Genomic DNA, 19,164 nt, shown 5'->3' on the forward strand with positions numbered 1-19,164 from the left:
GCTGCACATCAGCGGCTGTATGACGACTACTTTTCAGAGAACCTGCGGTTTCCCGCAAACATGTTCCGGTGGCGTTTTAGAATGCACAGGGAGTTGTTTATGCGTATCGTTGACGCTTTGGAGCGTCGATATCTGTGTTTCCGCTTCAGGCACGATGCGTTTGGCAAACCCGGCCACACCCCTATTCAAAAGTGCACGGCGGCAATCAGGCAGTTGGCCTACGGAGGCGCGGCAGACATGTGGGATGAGTACCTCCACATCGGTGAGTCGACAGCCCTGGAATGTCTGAAGAGGGCGTGATAAACATTTTCGGTGAGCAGTACCTTCGAAGCCCTACTCCCGAAGATTGTCAGAATTTGATGCAGATGCACGGGGAGAAGCATGGGTTCCCCGGGATGTTAGGCAGCATAGATTGTATGCATTGGGAGTGGAAGAACTGTCCGACTGCCTGGAAGGGGGCCTACACGACCGGCTACAAGTCAAAGAATCCCACGATGATCCTCGAGGCCGTAGCTGATTACCGGTTGTGGATCTGGCATGCGTATTTTGGGATAGCCGGGTCGAACAACGACCTCAACGTCCTGAACTCGTCTCCCCTCTTCAACGAGAAGTGCCAGGGCGTCGGTCCAACCGTCTCATTTGTGGCCAACGGCAACCGGCATGATATGGGCTACTACTTGGCGGATGAGATATACCCTAGGTGGCCTGTCTTTGTGAAGACGATCAGGCACGCAAGTGATGAAAGGAAGGCCTACTTTGCGGAACGACAGGAGTCGGCGCGCAAGGACGTGGAGCGCGCATTTGGTGTGGTCCAGTCTCGATGGGCGGCAATTAAGGGTCCAACGCGTTTGTGGGATGTCAGATGCGTTTCCCAAATAATGTACGCCTGCATTATCCTGCACAACATGATCGTCGAAGACGAAGGCGTACAACTGACTAGTTGGGCCAATGACGATGAAGCCGGTCCAAGCCACGGAACGGCCACCCCTAGCGTACGACGTGGGGTACCTCTCGATGAAGCCGGCCGCCTCAAGGAATTTGCCGACATGCGCCAAGTGGAAGCTCATATTCAACTCCAAAAGGATATAATTGAAGAGTTGTGGGCACGGAGGACTGCACGCCGATAGTTTTTTTTCTATATTATGTAATTTTTTTTATCTATGTACTTTTTTTTAATGCAATTAATGAATTTTCTCGTATATGTGTCGTAAATTTAATTCCGTAATTTAATCGTAATTTTAATTCCGTAAATGTAGTATATTTTGAATTATTTTTATTGCGGCTGGCCTATGGCTGGCCTAAATCTGATGTGACAGGTGGATTTTTAGTGCTGCTGACGTGGCAGGGACATAGAGTGGCTGGCCTATGGCTGGCCTATTTGCATTGGAGATGCTCATGGAGGGGCTTCAAGCATGATAATATTTTTTTCTCATTTTAGTTGATTAATTGAGAATGTTAAGTTGCTAATTTAACATTAAAAATATAATAAAAAAATTATTATATTAAATTATTTAATAGTGTAATGGAGTACGTAAACTTTGGTGTCTTCTCTTTGTTAAGTTGGACCACGTTAGTATCATTGTCTCGGATCCCACTTTTAGTATGCAGATCCTACATCTCACCAACTTTTTACACTCACAATTCAATATAAAATTAACACTTTAAATGGGTCGCACTCACTTTCTTCCTTTACTTTTCTTCATAAAGTCAAACAATTTCCTAAAATCCGTGCCGAGTCAAAATGACTCTTTAAATGGTGGACGGAGGGAATAGTTTATAATCTTATTAATACTATTTTTAATTAATTCATATCCTTAAAAGAATAATTTTATATTATTTTCACTATATTTATTATTTTAATCTGTAAATATATCTTCATTATTCGAAAATCTTTTATTTCGTGCACGGATGGTAACACTAGTTAGTAAAGTAGGAGAGAGATAGAAATAAAAAATAATTAAAGCATGTTAGTTGATAATGTAGCCCATATAATTAGAGAGAAAGAAGTTAAAAAAATAGTATTGGACTATTTTTATTGGACAAATCAAAATTGAAAGAGTTTTTATTTTTATGATAAGTTATTGGACAAATCAAAATTGAAAGAGTTTTTATTTTTATGATAAGTTAAAAATGATAATAGCATAAACATATGTTTGATTGAACAATCTTAGATAGTTAACTAAAAACAGAGGAATCTCACTTTAATATCAATCAACATACAATGCACATGCATATTCAATGTCGAAGGATTCGTTGCAAATTCTGTAAATTTACGGAAGCAGCTGCAAAATTGGCAGTAAATTTTAGAAATGCTAGTTTAAAGTATTGTAGAGAGAGAGAGGGAGAGAGAGAGAGAGGAGAGAATTCGCTCACGATATTTGTGCTAACTACGGAGATGTGCATACACTCCCCAATTCACAAAATTGCCGATTTAAAGTTTCCAAGGCACTAAGAAGCTCAAGTTGAGCCATTTCCGATTGTGAATTAACAGCTTTGTGGCGGATGGGGGTTCCTGCGTTTTACCGGTGGCTGGCGGATCGGTACCCTCTGTGTATTGTGGATGTGGTGGAGGAGGAACCAGGTCAGGATGAAGGGCCTGTTGATATATCAAGGCCAAACCCTAATGGCATTGAGTTCGATAATTTGTATTTGGATATGAATGGTATAATTCACCCTTGTTTCCACCCCGAAGGCAAGGTAGTTGGAATGCCATTTATACAACGATTTCTTACGTCATTTGCTTTACTGAATCATGTGAGGTTGTAGTAGCATAGTTCATGTATAGATTGTTTGGCTTCTCAAAAGGTATTATCAACAAGGATATAATCATGTATGACTTGTAATATACAATGTTGCAGAGTAAAAGTTAGTATCGTTTGCATCTTTTTCTTTTTCTGAACATGCCTCACTATGGCCTCACTATGCGTTTCAATATCCAGACTTCTGTGATTATTGTAAAATAGTACTAGTACTAAAATTGGCTGCAGTAATATAATCATGAATTAAATGCTAGTACATATCAAGGTTGATTTCTGTCTTCTCTAGAGATTGCTTTCTTTTTCTAGAGTCAGGGTAGTAGAATTTCATATGGCAAAGACTGGAAATGGTTTAAACATGTTACATCATTCACTATTTTCATATCATTTGAATAAAGTTTACTCTGGAGTCTGTAAATCTGAGCTAGTTACATTACTTGGATGTGATGCTTTTGGCTTTTAAATGACAATCCTGACTGAACAAACTATTCAACTCACACGAGAGTTATCATCCCAGAATGAAAATTAAAGAAAAGGACTGCAATATACTGTAGTACTTTATTCTCACTCTACTGTGATTGCAAACACATTCTTCTTCGCTATAAACTTTGCCACAACCTAATAATTGGTTCCTCTTACCGCAGCCTGCACCTGCCACTTATGCAGATGTATTTAAATCTATCTTTGATTACATTGACCATGTTGTATCATTGGTTCGTCCAAGAAGGCTCCTTTATTTGGCAATTGGTAAGCCTAATATAATAAGATCTCTACTCAGGATCAAACATAGTACCGATGTTCTTTCCTTACTACAGATGGTGTGGCTCCCAGGGCTAAAATGAACCAGCAAAGGTCTCGTCGTTTCAGGGCTGCTAAGGATGCTGCTGCAGCTGTATGTATCCTGGATTTTATGCACTTAAGTAAACTTTGATATTAATGTTAGAGATTCAACATCTGTACCCTATTTTCTTATACCAGGAAGCTGAAAAAGACAAGTTGAGGAAAGAGTTTGAACTTGAGGGGGAAAAACTATTGCCAAAAGGAAAGACTGAAACATCTGATTCAAATGTTATCACCCCTGGCACTCCATTTATGGCAGTGCTCTCTGTAGCACTTCAATACTATGTGCAGTCAAGGTTGAACCGAATTCCTGGATGGCACTTTCTCAAGGTCTGTTTGAAACTATCTTACAGGGTTTCCTGGTTGTATCTCAAGATGAGATGAATCCTTCTTGTGGAGTGATTCTTTCTATTTGTTTTTGGGTTATATTTTTTGTTTTCAGGATAACATGTCTCTCTTTATTTATTTACAAGGCATTGAATCTTTTTTAAGGTTATTCTTTCTGACGCTAATGTTCCTGGCGAGGGTGAGCACAAAATTATGTCTTATATTCGTTTACAACGCAACATTCCTGGTTTTGATCCAAACACTAGGCACTGTCTCTATGGACTGGTGAGATTTGAGAAACAATTAGCTTATTCTTTCTTGTTCTTCTCTTTTTCTTCTTACCATCATGTTTGTTTTGCATTTTGACAAGAGACATTCATTAATATATATTTTAAGTAGGATGCTGACCTGATCATGCTCTCACTAGCTACTCATGAAGTCCACTTTTCAATACTGAGGGAGGTTAGTTGCTATTGCATCTGAACTAAATGAATATCTCTCTTTTGTGCTGAGGGAGGTTGGTTGTTATTGTATCTGAACTGAATGGAAATCTCTCTTTCCCCTTATGTTGCAGGTGATTACTTTTCCTGGGAACCAGGAAAAATGCTTTCTCTGCGGCCAAGCAGGCCATCTGGCAGCTGAATGTCGTGGGGGAGCCAATGGTGATGGCACAAAGTATGCAGACGACACTCCCATTCACAAGAAGAAGTATCAGGTTACATAATTGAAGGCTTAGTCAAGCTCTTTTACTCTTATTGTCTCATAGTTCCTCCTGATTTGGTCTCTATAATTGATTTTTATTGTGGTACTTCCATATTTTGTTGCCAGTTTCTCAACATCTGGGTTTTGCGAGAATACTTGGGATATGAGCTGAATATTCCAAATCCTCCATTTGAAATTGATTTCGAGAGACTGGTGGATGATTTTGTGTTCTTATGCTTTTTTGTCGGCAATGACTTTCTTCCTCATATGCCCACATTGGAAATTAGAGAGGTATATATGAATTGAATCTAATGAATACATTACTCTCCTGTGGACATCAAGCTTGTCAACTATATCTATTATCCTAACTCAGGCATTAAGTGCAGATTCAATCAAATATGCCCTGCTATATATTACTATATCATCTTACATGCCCACACATGATTTATTTATCAATCACGTGCCGTGTTCCCACCATTAAGTTTTTTCGCTTTTATACTTTTTCAATCTGCAGGGTGCCATAAATTTGCTCATGTTCGTATATAGAAGGGAATTTGCTGCAATGGGTGGTTATCTTACAGATGCTGGTGAGGTAATCTGATTATATTTTAGCATTATTTAAGCATGTTGCGATAACACATGCACTTCTAGTATATTTGCATCCAGTGCTAGTCGATGAAAATACACAGTTGTTCCAAAAGATGAAATTTTACAGTGTATGCGTACAAAATTCAATTACCATTTGAACCATCAATGCTTGACTATCACTTTGACCCCCTCTAACTCTCCACCTGTCACTTTCCTGCTACTGGGTCAATGCTGCCACCTACCCTGTCTGACTCAATGCGCTAGACCACCTACTTTTCCATGCGTTAATGTCCTTGTGATGGATTATGATATTATGATTCATCATAACTTCTTTTTCTGCATGTTGCTATACTTGCTTATAAGTATCAGACGTGGGAACATACCTAGGGGTCCAGCTTTGCTAGTTTGATGTCACGGTATTGTTTTATTATCTATTTAGGTTAAGGTCTGGGCCTTTCTCATTGCTATTGGTATGAATCTAATGTTTCAGGTTTTCTTGGACCGGGTTGAAACTTTTGTTCAGGCAGTTGCGGTGCATGAAGATCAAATTTTTAAAAAAAGAACCCGTATACAGCAGGTAGTTAATTCATTTTCTCTTACCCGATAATAAGGCCAAACTTAGGTAAAAATATGAGATACTTGGAACTGTTACAGAGTCGTCAGACTCGTGACTGTAAGCTGACAATACAGTTTTGTTGTAGATATCAGTTTATTGAGTTTCAGTATTTGCTGATCTAATTTCCTGGATTGTGTAACCTGGTTTGGCATATGTGGTTTTCGAGCTTGAAGTTCCAGATACAATTTTGGATCTCCTCTAGCCTTCTTTGTGCGTTTTAATTTTCCTGTATGCTTCTTGACCTATCCAACTTATTCTAGCCATTAGCAAAAGCATGTCATTCTTTTGTTGCCTTTACCTGCAAAGACATAAATGAAACAACTTCACACATTTTAAGTACTTTTGGATTGCTACTTGGATATTTTAAGTGGCTTATTCTGAAAATGTGAGAAGTTTAGAAGGCTATAACACTTTTTGTTGGTGTTGCTGACTTCTCTAAGAGAGCAGTTACTTAATGATGTCCCATATCATTTTGATTAGCTAAACATTAATAATGCATGCATATGGAATATACTCTCCGTCCTTTTTTAACCACAAGATGATATTCATGTCTGCGAGTCATCTAAACTTTTCCATTAAATAAAAAAGCCTCTTTACTTTCTTTTGACATTAGATTTCTTATATCTATTTGTTTTTAATGCTAATAAGGTATTATTTCTAGTTAACTTATGACCCATTCCAATAACTTTGATACGATGCATTGGCATTTCCCTTGTTGTACCAGGCATATGAGAATAATGAAGAGATGAAGCAAAGAGCAAGGGGGCAGGCTAGTCAAAATCCTAATGCTTCAGCAGGGGACAAGGTACTTCCTATCTTCAGAGTATTTGATTTTGCTCGAACTTTGTACTTTATTTCAGTTCTTGACTGTGACTTTAGCTGGTAAGATTAGAGGCATGGTGCATTGCTTGTGATGTCAATGTCAGAATACTGCATGCTTTAATGCCCTGTTTTGGTCTTAACTACTAGTCTTACATGTTGATTGTCTGTTGTTTTTGTCCTCCCTCTTACCCTCTCCCTTCCCTCATGTTCAATGTCAAATTACTGTTTCCAATAAGTTAGTAACTAGCCAAATGATAATGCATCCAATATAGATAAATCTTATCACAATTTTGAAAAAAATTACTTACAAATTAATTCTTATCTCGTACTCATTTAGTTAGGGCTTATCTGCAGAATTTAAATTAATAGTAATACTCCTATAAAATTTGTTAGAATTCCCACTTTTATAATAGTAAAAGGTGTACCATGAACAATGTCATATCTAATTATAGATCCTTTGGTTATAATGGAATTGGATTGCACTAGCAAATTAATTGCTGTACTATGGAACATCGAAACTACTAATTGCCATACTTGTAACGTGGGCACTATTATGCGATAATCGTGAATTCGAAAGACAATCTTGTCCTGATTTATTGATGATAGTGATTCGCTTATCCATAACTGGATCGTAGTTTTAATAATGTCCCAGCAGTTATATTTTATGTTTAGCAGAGGTCTGTAATTTTATCAATTGTTCTTCAGTTTGCTATCATGTGTTCTCCAGCTGGTGTTTGGAAATTCAAAATACTTTCTTTTTGTTGATCCATCTGTTTGCATGTATCAAAGTAGTGGTTTATATTAATATTATGGTGACTTTTTTCTCTTTAACAGGTGAAATTGGGGGAACCTGGATATAAAGAAAGGTATTATTCTGAGAAATTTGGTACATCTGATCCGCAGAAGATTGATGAAATACGATCAGATGTGGTAAGTACACCTATCATATAATTTCAGTTCTCTGTTACTTTGTTTAGCAGTTTAGCTTCACTTGTCGCTACTCTTTTCACTATAAATCTACAGAAGTTTATATTTTAAATATTGCAATAAGCATCAATTGCTCCATCGACAACTTTACAGCTGGTTTTCTACCAACACACGAACTCTATAGAACTATTTCCCTATTGGTGTTAACAAGCTATATAATCTCTTAAATTTTTTGTATAATATTGCATTTCTTTTTATTTTCATATCCTCTTCTTCCTTGACAATTTTCAGATTTTTTTCCTTTTCTTATTCTTCTTTAAATATTGTGAGAAAAACATAAAATCGTTTAATCCAGTGGAGAAGGGGATCGGTTGCAATGTGTTTAAGAGGTTTAATCGCTTATGCTCATCTGCGTTTATGAATCAACATCAACATTTTTTCAAATGTAAAGCTCTTCTTCTTCCTCTTCTTCTTCCTCTTCCAGGTTTTGAAGTTTGTGGAAGGGCTGTGTTGGGTTTGCCGCTATTATTACCAAGGTGTCTGCTCATGGCAGTGGTGTGTTCTTGTGTCTCCCTTTATGATATACTAGTTTGTACAGCCAAAAAATATAAGTACTACATTTTAATGCAACTTTGCACTTCTGGTCTTTTGATGTTGTTTATTAAGTATACTATAATACACATCAAATCACTGTTTCGGTAATCCTTAGCTCTTGATAGGAAGATATGGAAAATTCGATGTCAGTGAATTAATTCTTACCTGGAATACTGTGCCAATGGATTATTATAGCTGTGAAGATTTTAATGTCATATACTTGCATGATGCATCCCAAAGTAATTACCAATTGTACTTCTCCCTCCCGAATCATGCACACTTCGCCCTTTTTAATATTTTTTCTCCAGGTACTATCCATATCATTATGCTCCATTTGCATCTGACCTTAAAGGCTTAGCTGATTTAGAGATAACCTTCTTCCCAGGGGAGCCTTTTAAACCCTTTGATCAATTATTGGGAACACTGCCAGCTGCGAGGTACTTTCACCTTTTTTACAGAGTGGTGATCTGTTGATTTGCCTCATTATTTTCATCTTTGTTGTGTTACCTCAATGTTGTTTCCTGCACACAGTTCTACTGCTCTCCCTGAAAGATACAGAAGGTTGATGTCTGATCCTGCATCACCTATTGTTGATTTCTATCCAAATGGTAGTCATTTATCTTTTGAATACTGCCCTTTTCCTTATACTTCGTATTATGTATTTTGCTGACCATACTTATTTTTTTCTTGTGGCCAGATTTTGAAATCGACATGAATGGAAAACGCTTCGCATGGCAGGTATTTCATATGATTAGAATATCGTTTGCTTCGGTGACCAGTTGTATCCTGTCTATTTAACCAAAAACTAATGTCTTTCATTTGCTGAAATCTCAGGGTGTTGCCAAATTACCATTCATTGATGAGAAGAAATTGCTTTCTGAGACCAAGAAACTTGAGGAAACTTTAACGGTCTGTGGCTCTGTACGATTTGCATCCATTGGTCTCTAATAACTAGTGATTAATCTATGAACTGAAAAGAAATAATTAGTATGTTGAAAAAATAATTAAATTTTGAACTGAAAAGCTAGAGATTTTCATATGCCTGCCCTCTTTGTGTAGATCTTGCATGAATAATTAGTGATTTAGAATAAAATACTACTCCCTCAGTCCCATAGTAGATGTCACACTTGAGAGATGGCACGGGATTTTAGGAGATGTTATTTTGTGTGTTAAGTGGTAAAATATTATTTTATAATTGATGTGAGAAGGAACTTTTTCCGAAAGTGGAAATGTGATATCTTTTGTGGGACAAACTAAAAAGGAAAGTGTGACATCTACTATGGGACGGAGGGAGTACCTCCTTCCACAAAAAATAGTCTTAGTTGTGGACGGCATGGGTTGTTAGTGCAAAGTTTGTAAAGTAAGAGAGGTAGAGAGAAAAATTGGTTGAAGTGTTATTAGTGGAAAATGGAGCCCACCTCATTCGAGATTAAAAAAACTTATAAATAGATAGATACTACTACTAATTTCTGTGGATGACCCAAAATGGAAAAACAAGGCTTTTTTCGTGGATGAATGTAGTACTATATGACAGCAACAATAAGTTGGATTCATTTAATTCTCATAAGTTGGATGAATGTGGTACCATGCTGCGTGTTGATACAATGGTTGGAAAATGAAAATGTTGAGCCATCTTCCGTTTTCATTTAGGAGGAAGAGCAATTTCGAAATTGTGTCATGTTCGATTTGTTATATGTTCATCCTCGTCACCCTTTGGCTGCTCAAATAACCATCTACTATCGTCTTTCTGGCATTGAAAAATCCCCATGGCCTGTTGATGCAGTTGCGAGGTTAATCTCTATCTATTATGATGAAACTTCATCTTATACGTCAGTTTTCTGCAATGTTGATTCTTTTCTACTGTCTGGTTGTTTCAGTGCTGGAATGAATGGATTTTTGTGGTTAACTAAAAGGAATGACTTGAAAAGGGTTATCCCTTCTCCAGTCTACGGTTTGGAAGACATCACAAACAATCAAGCCGTGTAAGTGATATGAGCCCTTCAACCCAATTGTTTTTGCAGATTACTGAACAGGACCCTGAATGAGCGTACTCTATTTTTTTCAGAAATGTGACATATCTGAATCCAGCACCGCATGCCCACACTCCAAAACCTCCTGCTGGTGTAAATATGCCTGTACAGGTATGATTCAACTTTTATGGCCACTTCTCTTGGTCATAGATGCATAGGCTGAGGCTCCATTTGGTTTTAAAGAGGATGGGGAACATCATTGGAGAGAAACTAAAATTCTATTTGGTTGCAGAATTCTTTGAATGCCAATTTCTACTTAGAGAAGAATTTTCTTTGAGTTCTGTTAAGATAACAAATTCAAATTGGAATCATGGCATAACTACTTTTCTTGCCATTCGACCATCACTATATATTTCCACCTTAGCCATCTCAAATTGCTATCTTTCTTTTATTCTCAGTGAACTGAACTTTTTTTATTTTAAAACAAAAGGTTGACAGTATAATTGAATAAATGAGCAACAAAGTTGAATCAAATTGAGAAGATGCGATCCACACACCATAACTCGAATTTGGACTGCCCTTTCAGTGTAACCATATCTATGTGTTTGAATTTTGAAAGAATGTATCTTGTCTTTTGTTTTATACTGTAGTAGTTTTCTGTCGAGTTGTTCTAGGGTTTGACAGGCCAAAGTGTGTGTTTACGATTGTGCAAGCATCCACTATCATGCCAAACATTCATCCCCGTGTTCCTTGTTTGTATTTATATTTCTTTCTTTTTTTTTTGGCATAGGCATGAGTTGGTCAAATGATGGCACAGTTTACTTTCTCTTTTCCATTCTATATCTAATTTCATACTTTAACTGCAGACAGTTAAATCGTTTGACATAAAACCTGCCCCAACATTATGGCATGAAGACAATGGGGGAAGGAACCAGCTAGGCAAAGAAAGGTACTACTAATTTATGCATGGACAGAAAGAAATAGTGATTGCCGAAATTATTTATTCTGAGAGTCGTATTTTTATACATGATATTCAATTTCATTCAGTGGTCTAAGAATCCCTTTCTTTGCTTTGAGCTTTAGATTAGCGAACCTTAATTCAAAATACCTTTTGGATCTAAGGAAATAAGTACATGCTGCTCTTGTGACTGGTTTAGTTCCCTTATCACGCTTGTCTGTATCGTGTGTGCTCCACAGACCACAGGTTTCTAGGGCGATATCTGGTCCTATTTTGGGAGAAGCTGCTCATCGTCTGGTTCACAATACGTTGAACATAAAGTCGGATCGCACAAATTCTTTCAATTTCCATGGGAATCATGTTGCCAACAGGATGAGGCCAGCTGGACCACCTGGGTATGAAATGGGAGTCTCAGAGATCCAAAATTATCCGAACCGCCATGCATCTTATAGGCCAAGAGCAGCCGTGCCATCTGGGTATGGGAAGTGCTCTGATGGGAAGTGCTCGATACAGTGGGGCCCCAAATAATTTGCAAAACAATAGGCCGATTTACAACATGCAAGACAGATATTCATATCACGAACAGCATCATGACCTTAGAGGCGGCATGTCTGCATTAACTATAGAAGGTGGTTCTTCCAAAGGCAGGTCACTTGCAGGATCTTCTTCAAGATCGTCAAATTCTTTTCAGATGCCACATACCGCTGCTCAACTCTCACAGCAGACAGGTCCACTTCCATCACCACTTCCTAAGTGGATAAGCAAACGTCCAGATGGGGCTACAGACATGTATTATACGCAACAGACTTCAGTAGCAGCAGGGCAAGGCGGACACCATTATCAGGTGAAAAATAAGACTGGCGCAGAACGTCGCTGATTCACCAGCAATGATCTCCAAGAAAGAATGTTGTAAACTGAATATGGTATATGCCGATGCGATCTAGTTAGTCTCTGATAGTAATGCACCTGAATTCAATTGGAGAGGTGCACAAATGTTGTTTCTTTTATTTTGAATTATAGCGATCGATTAAAGAGTAGACCACAGGTTTAGTGTAGCATTCTATGTCGTGGGAAGGATATTTTAGTTTCCCTTTCCTATCTGTCTAATCCCTGTTTATAGCCTAACAAACTACTCCTTTTGCAGCAGTTATAAAACAATGTTCTTAGATACTATGAAACCGTTTGTTACCCTCTAAATCTTGCTAAATTGGATTAAAAATAATTTTGTCCTTGAAAAATATTGGTATGCATCTATTGATGTACAAATTTGATAACTATCATATTAATATAGTTGAAAATATCAGAGTACCAAAAGTAAACACATTTCTATTACTAAAATTATAGATTGTTAGTAAGCTAGACAAGCGATATAAGAATTACAACATGATAATTCTATACATATATAATTCTCAACACTCGGTTGTCTTCAAACCTAGCTGACAAATCCACAATTTTCCCTAATGGTCTTCTGCAACATGTATTATTACTACAAGTGGCTCTGAAGATGGTGCCTATTGTTCCTCTTCGGGTTCTTCCTCTTCCTGCAGAAGGTTTTCTCTGTTGTCATGTGCCCAGAATCCACGCACGTCAATTAGCATACTTGCAACCGTGCCGCCCTGCTTGCAACCGAGTAGATCGGCTAGGGTTATTCTCAACGGGTCAGCTGGTTTGACCATATCCCAGATTTCATCCCTCACGTCCTCAATACAAAGTTCATAGTTGCCACCTTCGATCCATTTTTGGTGAACATCCCTGTTCCACATTAGAGAAGATTTTTAGTATCATTCAATATCTGATATTAAAGACATAAATTATTTGGGAAGATCCAAAGCTCGGTGTTCATGTGTCTGCAACTTGAGACATGTAGATCAAGCTCAAGAACTACATGCAGGAATTCCAGCAGGTTTTTGTAGGAAGCTTATATCAGGAACATTCATAACTATTGATGCTACCCCTCTTTACTTCCGTATAATTTTTTTCTTTAGATCAAGACGAGCATAACGAATGGAGTATATTCCAAACACTTCAGCAACAACATGATTTTAAAACCAAACCTGAATAATGTGTGGATATCAGCAGTTGTGAGGAATCCTCGTCCATTAAGATCAAGGCATCTAAACAAATATGTCAGTCCTTCTGGAGTATCTTTATTCTCCAAAGCCAGAACAAAGTCAAGAAAACTCTCAAAATCCATCTCGCGAGCATTACCATTGCCATTCTTTCCACGTCGGACATGCTCATCAAACACTGATAAGAATATGATAACAAAAACAATTCAAGTTTACAACTAAAACAAATAATACAGAATATTTCAAACAAAATTGAAATACGGCATAGTTGGTTAACTGACATTTATATCCGGTTTTCACCCATGAGAGAAGTAGAGGGGGGGGGGGGGGCATTAGAGATCATGTAATGGTAATAAAATTTATGATATGGGCTATCATTTCTGTTTAAAAGCAGCTTTTGAGTCTTCATCTCTGAAGTGGGCTTTGGAAATAACTAGTTTCTGATTTTAACGGCTGCTAGGGTCACAGAATTGCATTTTATGATGGAAAGATCCATCAAAGAGGTATTACCAATGAGGAATCATATCATTATATCATACAATGTCATTGTCTTCACAGAATCTAAAGGGTTTCTAGAGAGAGAAGCATGAATAGTAAATGATGCTAACTTCAGAACATGTTGAAGAGTGTTGAAAAATATGAGGCAATGATTTGACACCCAAACAATTGTAAAAAATGTACAATTGGCTGCAGATGGGAAAAATTTATCAACTCTAAGAGGTAATTTTTGTGGTTTTTGTCTTTAGGGGATACAGTTGGTTCCTACCTCTCTCAATGAAAATATCTGTCAATGTCCCATCAGCATAATCTCGAAGTTCCTGTTTGCTCAGTGATCCACTCGCATCTTTATCAAGAGCAAGGAACATATCTGCAAGGACCAATTCCAGCAGTTATATGGAGTAAATATTCTAACAAAAACAAACATCTGATGTAGGCCACCTACTACTATCAAGGAATCAAAGCCAGTTTCCCAAGATCAGAAACAGGCAGTCAAAAGGAAACTTTCAAATTTGCAGTCTATAAAACTGTTTAGAAAAGCCTAACTCTGGAGGAAAGAGAAGAATGAACGTGGAGAAGTTCAAGCTACTGGATGGCTTTTGTTCCTGTTCATAAATGAACAGAGAAACAGGTCATATATAAAAAGTAAACAACTCTACCTTAAATATAGTTTGTAACAAGAGAAAATTACATTAAAAAAAGGTACTCCTATACTTGACAAGAAAAAACACTTGGCAAATTAACACTTCCAAAAAGAAAAATAACTATACCAAGAGACGGATAATGTTAACATCTAGCATTAAGAAACTAATTCTACAAAGTAAATTTGAGAAAAAAATTAAGGCTCAAAGAACATTAATTGAAGTGGGGAGAACATTTCTGAAATATAGAGTAAGGTAAACGAACAAACCACATATGCGTTGAGCAGATGTCAGTGAGAACCAGTTTTCAGCTTGTTCAGTATCAGTCGCTTCTTCCTCACTTTCCTATTGCACATACAAGATCAAAATAATGTGATATGCATAACATACAGGGGAAGAAAAAAAATGTGCAAGAAAGTGGCTTGAGATACTCCAGCTGTTTAATGCAAAAAAGGTAAAAAGATCTAAAGACTTCAATCTAAATTCTGGAGGCAAATTCCACATGAATTGGCTACTTTCAAGGCAGATTTTTCAAATAGGAGTTTAGGCAGGGATTAAATTGATTTCAAATAATACTAAAAAAAATACCTGATGTAGTTCCATTAGCTCTTGAAGGCAATTACTAAGGAGGACTTTCTTTATGCATGCCTTTCCTGATATCACAATCAGTATTTATATGTATATTAGACAGGGACAACCCTACAAGCAAGCCAACTAATAGAACTGAAGCCAACCTCGTTTATGTGGATCACAAAAGAAGAAGAATTTATGGGCAGCTATGCGACAATACATCTGAATAAAACCAGCAGGCATGTCCCTCAACTGTGCCAAATTGGGAATAAGACCTCCTATGTAATTCTCCATTTCCTATTTCATATAGAAAAGGGATGTTAGCACATTTGAGTTTGTAGTTAACAAGTGATTCCAATCAAAGCTTCAAAAGTACAATCAACATACATAAGGTTGAAGAAAGCCATCCGAATCCTCATCGAGCTCACTCATATCAATTCTTGCTTGAGTGAGAGAAACCTGGACATCAAGAGATCAAGCGTTATTTCATAATTGGGAATCTTTGCATACAAGCATCTCAGGAGCCAGGACGTGACTTATCATTTTAATATTCATACGGCAGTTACTGAACAATTCCTTGCTCAAAAGAGCTCTCGACTGAAATGCATCCATATTAATAGACTAACAGTTCAAACTCATGCGGTAAATAGTGATAGAACTAGCGGAAAAGAGAAGTGACTTCAAGTGAGGCTGACAAATATGAAACTTCCAAATGTCAATTTAGCAAGAACTATGTATATTAAGGTTTGAACTGTTGATTTGGTTGCATTTTTCCATATTAAGGTAAACAGAACCATAACAAAGACACAAGTTAATATACTACACATCTATATGAGATGGGGAGGGTTGCACAGATAAACTTTCGGCAGAAACCAAAGGAGCAGAAGCTTTTACCGTGCGCATCACATAGAGGTAGAAAGGGAGGATGGATATTCGTCCAGATTCATCTTTCTCAAACTTCATGAAATTTGAGGGGCTGAAAAAGCGTCGACATTTAAGGCCTATCTGTTCTGTACATACCGAGGCTATGTGGCAGAAGTCTTCATAATTCATCTAAACAATTACAAAAAGAACTATATCACAATCCAACTTGTTACAGAAATATACAAGCATCCGATTATCTGATGCAAAGAAGACAGAAACTGACAATTCAAATATAAATGCACAAAAGGCAGTAATGGAATAAAATGAGGAAAACCCCGTCGAACGCCAAACATACAAAACCAGAAAAGAAGTAATGATAGCAGCAACTGAGATTCCACAGTGCAGATGCATGCCAGATGATGTCAATTATTAACAGTATATGGTTAGAACCCTGAGTCCTTGACACTATCAAATTAAAATAAGATCAATTTGACACATTTCAGCCAGGCAGGATCAATATTAAGTGCATCTCATATTTACTAAAACTGAGTATGTGATGATTAAAGTTCCAAAAAAACTGGCATTGCTGTGATCAAATTTCATACTTGATAACTATCTGATCTTCAGAGAAAAACAATCAATGGACAAGCACTATTGCATAATAAGAATCTATTTCGCATACTGCAACCTTCAGCAGTTCTTTTACTACGTACATAGACATTTTAAGTATCTATCATAATGAATGTCTGGTGGTCCTGGTGGATAACTCCATGCACCAAAGGTTGAAAGAATAAAGCATTGCTCCTCCAAATGTACCAGAATAGAAACATTTACGAACTGTACTAGGATGAATATGAATGTAAACAAGTAGTAACCTTTTCAGCACCAGTGGCATCGTCGATTACACAATTTTCCCTCAGGCAAACCCACATAGCATCCAGGTCATCGGCATTCAGCAAAATATCAGATTGTTTCTGATTGCAGGAAAGAGCGAATTTCAGTTATACATCAAATATCAAAGTCAAGCAACCCATGACAGGAAAAACAACTGATTATCAGCTGTACTTTAAAGTTTAAACATAACGCCCCAAGGACATCAAGGTGGAAGAATAAATCAAACATTTTAAACAGCAACAACAAACTAGGCACGCTGATACTGATTCTCAACGCAAAGAGTGCTAACATACTGAAACTAAATCATATCTACATGTAGCAAAACACAAATTCAAATGAAATACCTTGAGAAACCGATACTTGGCCAGCCTCTGGACCCTATGACTGATAGAACCTTCTTCAGGTTTCTGAAATCGGAAATGAAAAACACAATTACTGCAACATAACGCCAAATTTGTTTATTTTTATGTTTATTCCTGAAAAAAAAACCTTCTTGTAGAAGCTCGGAATGGTTCCAGCTTCAGCGCTCTTCTGTTGCTTTGCTTTGAATATGTCGAGCAAAATTCTTTTGGTCTCTAGTTCTGAATCAAGCAAGTAATGATTCGGCATTTTGAGTGTAGGTCGAAATTATGAAGGAAAACAAAGCAAATGTTAGTAGATACGCACCCATAAGGGCTTCGGATCCGAGGCCGGCGCCGGATCCAATGAAGCGGCGGAGATTACGAACCCAGAGCATTGAAGACGCAGCCGGAATCTTCCGCTGCGTCGATGCATCGCCATCGCTGGACCCACTATACATCTTCGCCTAATTGCTTAAGCCCTCTCTCTGTCTCTGCCTGCTCCCAATCTTACCTCACCAAAAATGTCTGCTAAAACACATTGTGGGTAATAATGTAAACTTCAACTTTATTCAGGACTATTATACAATTACCACTATTTAAGGGAGCTTTCTGTAATATACGAAACTTAATTTTTCTTTCTTGTTTTGTTAGTAGTATACTCTTCTTTGAATAATTTGTGTAGCATTTTGTTTAAAAATATATTCACGAATAATTTGGATATTAGTAGTAGTACTTTTTTATAAAATGAGTTTCATTAATTTGAAGGGTGTACATTACTCAATAATAAAAAAACGCACACAGTTGATTTTCTTATGACAATTTTATTGCAATTATTATGCGGGAGAGGTATATAATTTAGGGTAAATTTAAATCCTAAACTATATTTGCGTTATTAAAAATGTACTCCACAAAATATGATACTCCATATTTAATTAAATCTCAAATTATTCATTTTATATTAAAAATATAATGCATCTATTTTTCGGTCCCCGAAATCTCAACACAATCTATCATATATCATTGTATACTTTCATTATTATTTTTAAAATTACTTACAAAATGATGTTGTTTAATACTTTAAGGGCATTCACAATAGTGTCGGAATTCTCGTCGGGTGCGGGGTGGTTTCCTGCGCGGAATCGGCCGGAAAAATTGATTTCAATTATTTTATAAATGTATTTTTTCATTTATAAATACGCTCGCTATTATCCTCGTTTTACCATATTTATTTCCATTTTCACTTCTATAACCCCTCTTTCTATCTTTCCTACTCTCTGCTATAAATAAATTCCGACCAGAGCAAGTCTTCTTATGATAAGTTTTAATGGGGTTATTTAATCAATACTCCATATAATGTTATTTAATTAACTTTTACAAATTGGATGGTGATTAAAAATTTAAAAATAAAAATAAGTTGTAATTGAATAGAATGGTGACGTGATAGAACTACTATAATAAATGGAGTGGGGAATATTGATGGCATGAGAACTTGATTTCTGATCGGTATTTGTGTTTCATTTATTATGCTTTCATGGATATTTTTTAAGCTTGCTTCTCTGGTGAATTACTCCCACCGTCCTTGATTAAGAGTCGTACTTTGATCAGGCATGAATTTTAAGAAATGTAAAGAAAAAATTGGTTGAAAAAATTAGTGGAATGTGGGATCCATTTTTTTATATTAGTTTTATAATAAAATTGAGTGAATTAAGTTAGCAGAATGTGAGACCTACTTACTATTTATAGTATAAATAAAGTGTGACTCTTAATTTGAGACGATCCAAAATGGAAAAGTGTGACTCTTAACCTGGGACGGAGGGAATAAGTTTGTTTACTTGTTAACCTACTCCATCCACTCTAAAACTGGACCGGGAAAATTGCCTTCAAATCCGGCCCAATAACTATGAAATTAAGCCCACGCTCTGTGTCAAAGTTGGTAATAATGCAATTTTATTTTATTTTTGTCTAGAAAATAACAACAAATAAATACACGGGAATAAGAATAAGAATGACCAAGTAGGCGATAATAAATAGTGGCTTCTGATAAATTCATTTGATTATTCCAATTTGTTGAATAATCCATCACAAACTTGTATCACGTTTAGATCTAATTAATTAAACTAATTAAAAAGCAAATACTCCAAATGCTAATACGATAATCGATGACTAGACAACAGCAAACAGTTGTGC

General features: G+C 36.8%; 1 protein-coding gene, 1 non-coding gene and 1 pseudogene across 3 annotated transcripts; 1 reads left to right on the plus strand and 2 right to left on the minus strand.

Moving 5' to 3' along the window:
* The first annotated feature begins 2,227 nt into the window (after positions 1–2,227).
* Positions 2,228–12,297, plus strand: LOC125207231 (5'-3' exoribonuclease 4-like; annotated as a pseudogene). The gene is made up of 22 exons (XR_016132791.1): positions 2,228–2,697; positions 3,401–3,503; positions 3,572–3,648; positions 3,735–3,926; positions 4,089–4,208; positions 4,323–4,385; positions 4,498–4,638; positions 4,752–4,916; positions 5,140–5,217; positions 5,704–5,790; positions 6,554–6,634; positions 7,486–7,581; positions 8,063–8,133; positions 8,481–8,609; positions 8,704–8,780; positions 8,870–8,910; positions 9,007–9,081; positions 9,823–9,962; positions 10,050–10,154; positions 10,238–10,313; positions 11,009–11,091; positions 11,340–12,297. The product of XR_016132791.1 is annotated as a 5'-3' exoribonuclease 4-like (transcript).
* Positions 12,298–12,406: 109 nt separating this feature from the next.
* LOC125208110 (putative serine/threonine-protein phosphatase 2A regulatory subunit B'' subunit TON2) lies at positions 12,407–17,508 on the minus strand. Its single transcript, XM_048107666.2, has 12 exons — positions 17,303–17,508; positions 17,126–17,217; positions 16,981–17,043; positions 16,618–16,716; positions 15,773–15,931; positions 15,266–15,337; positions 15,043–15,175; positions 14,897–14,961; positions 14,578–14,653; positions 13,936–14,037; positions 13,155–13,347; positions 12,407–12,852 (listed from the first exon to the last, which is right to left on the minus strand). The coding sequence occupies exons 1-12, from the start codon at positions 17,433–17,435 to the stop codon at positions 12,612–12,614; spliced, it is 1,428 nt and encodes a 475-aa protein (XP_047963623.1). The 5' UTR covers positions 17,436–17,508; the 3' UTR covers positions 12,407–12,611.
* On the minus strand, positions 12,940–13,054 carry LOC125208695 (small nucleolar RNA snoR104). Its single transcript, XR_007174177.1, has one exon. It is a non-coding gene; the product is annotated as a small nucleolar RNA snoR104 (small nucleolar RNA).
* Positions 17,509–19,164: the final 1,656 nt, after the last annotated feature.

The sequence above is a fragment of the Salvia hispanica genome, chromosome 6, assembly GCF_029641045.1.
Source record: "Salvia hispanica isolate PSC_SH4W2 chromosome 6, Shi_PSC_v1, whole genome shotgun sequence".
NCBI classification, from domain to species: domain Eukaryota; kingdom Viridiplantae; phylum Streptophyta; class Magnoliopsida; order Lamiales; family Lamiaceae; genus Salvia; species Salvia hispanica.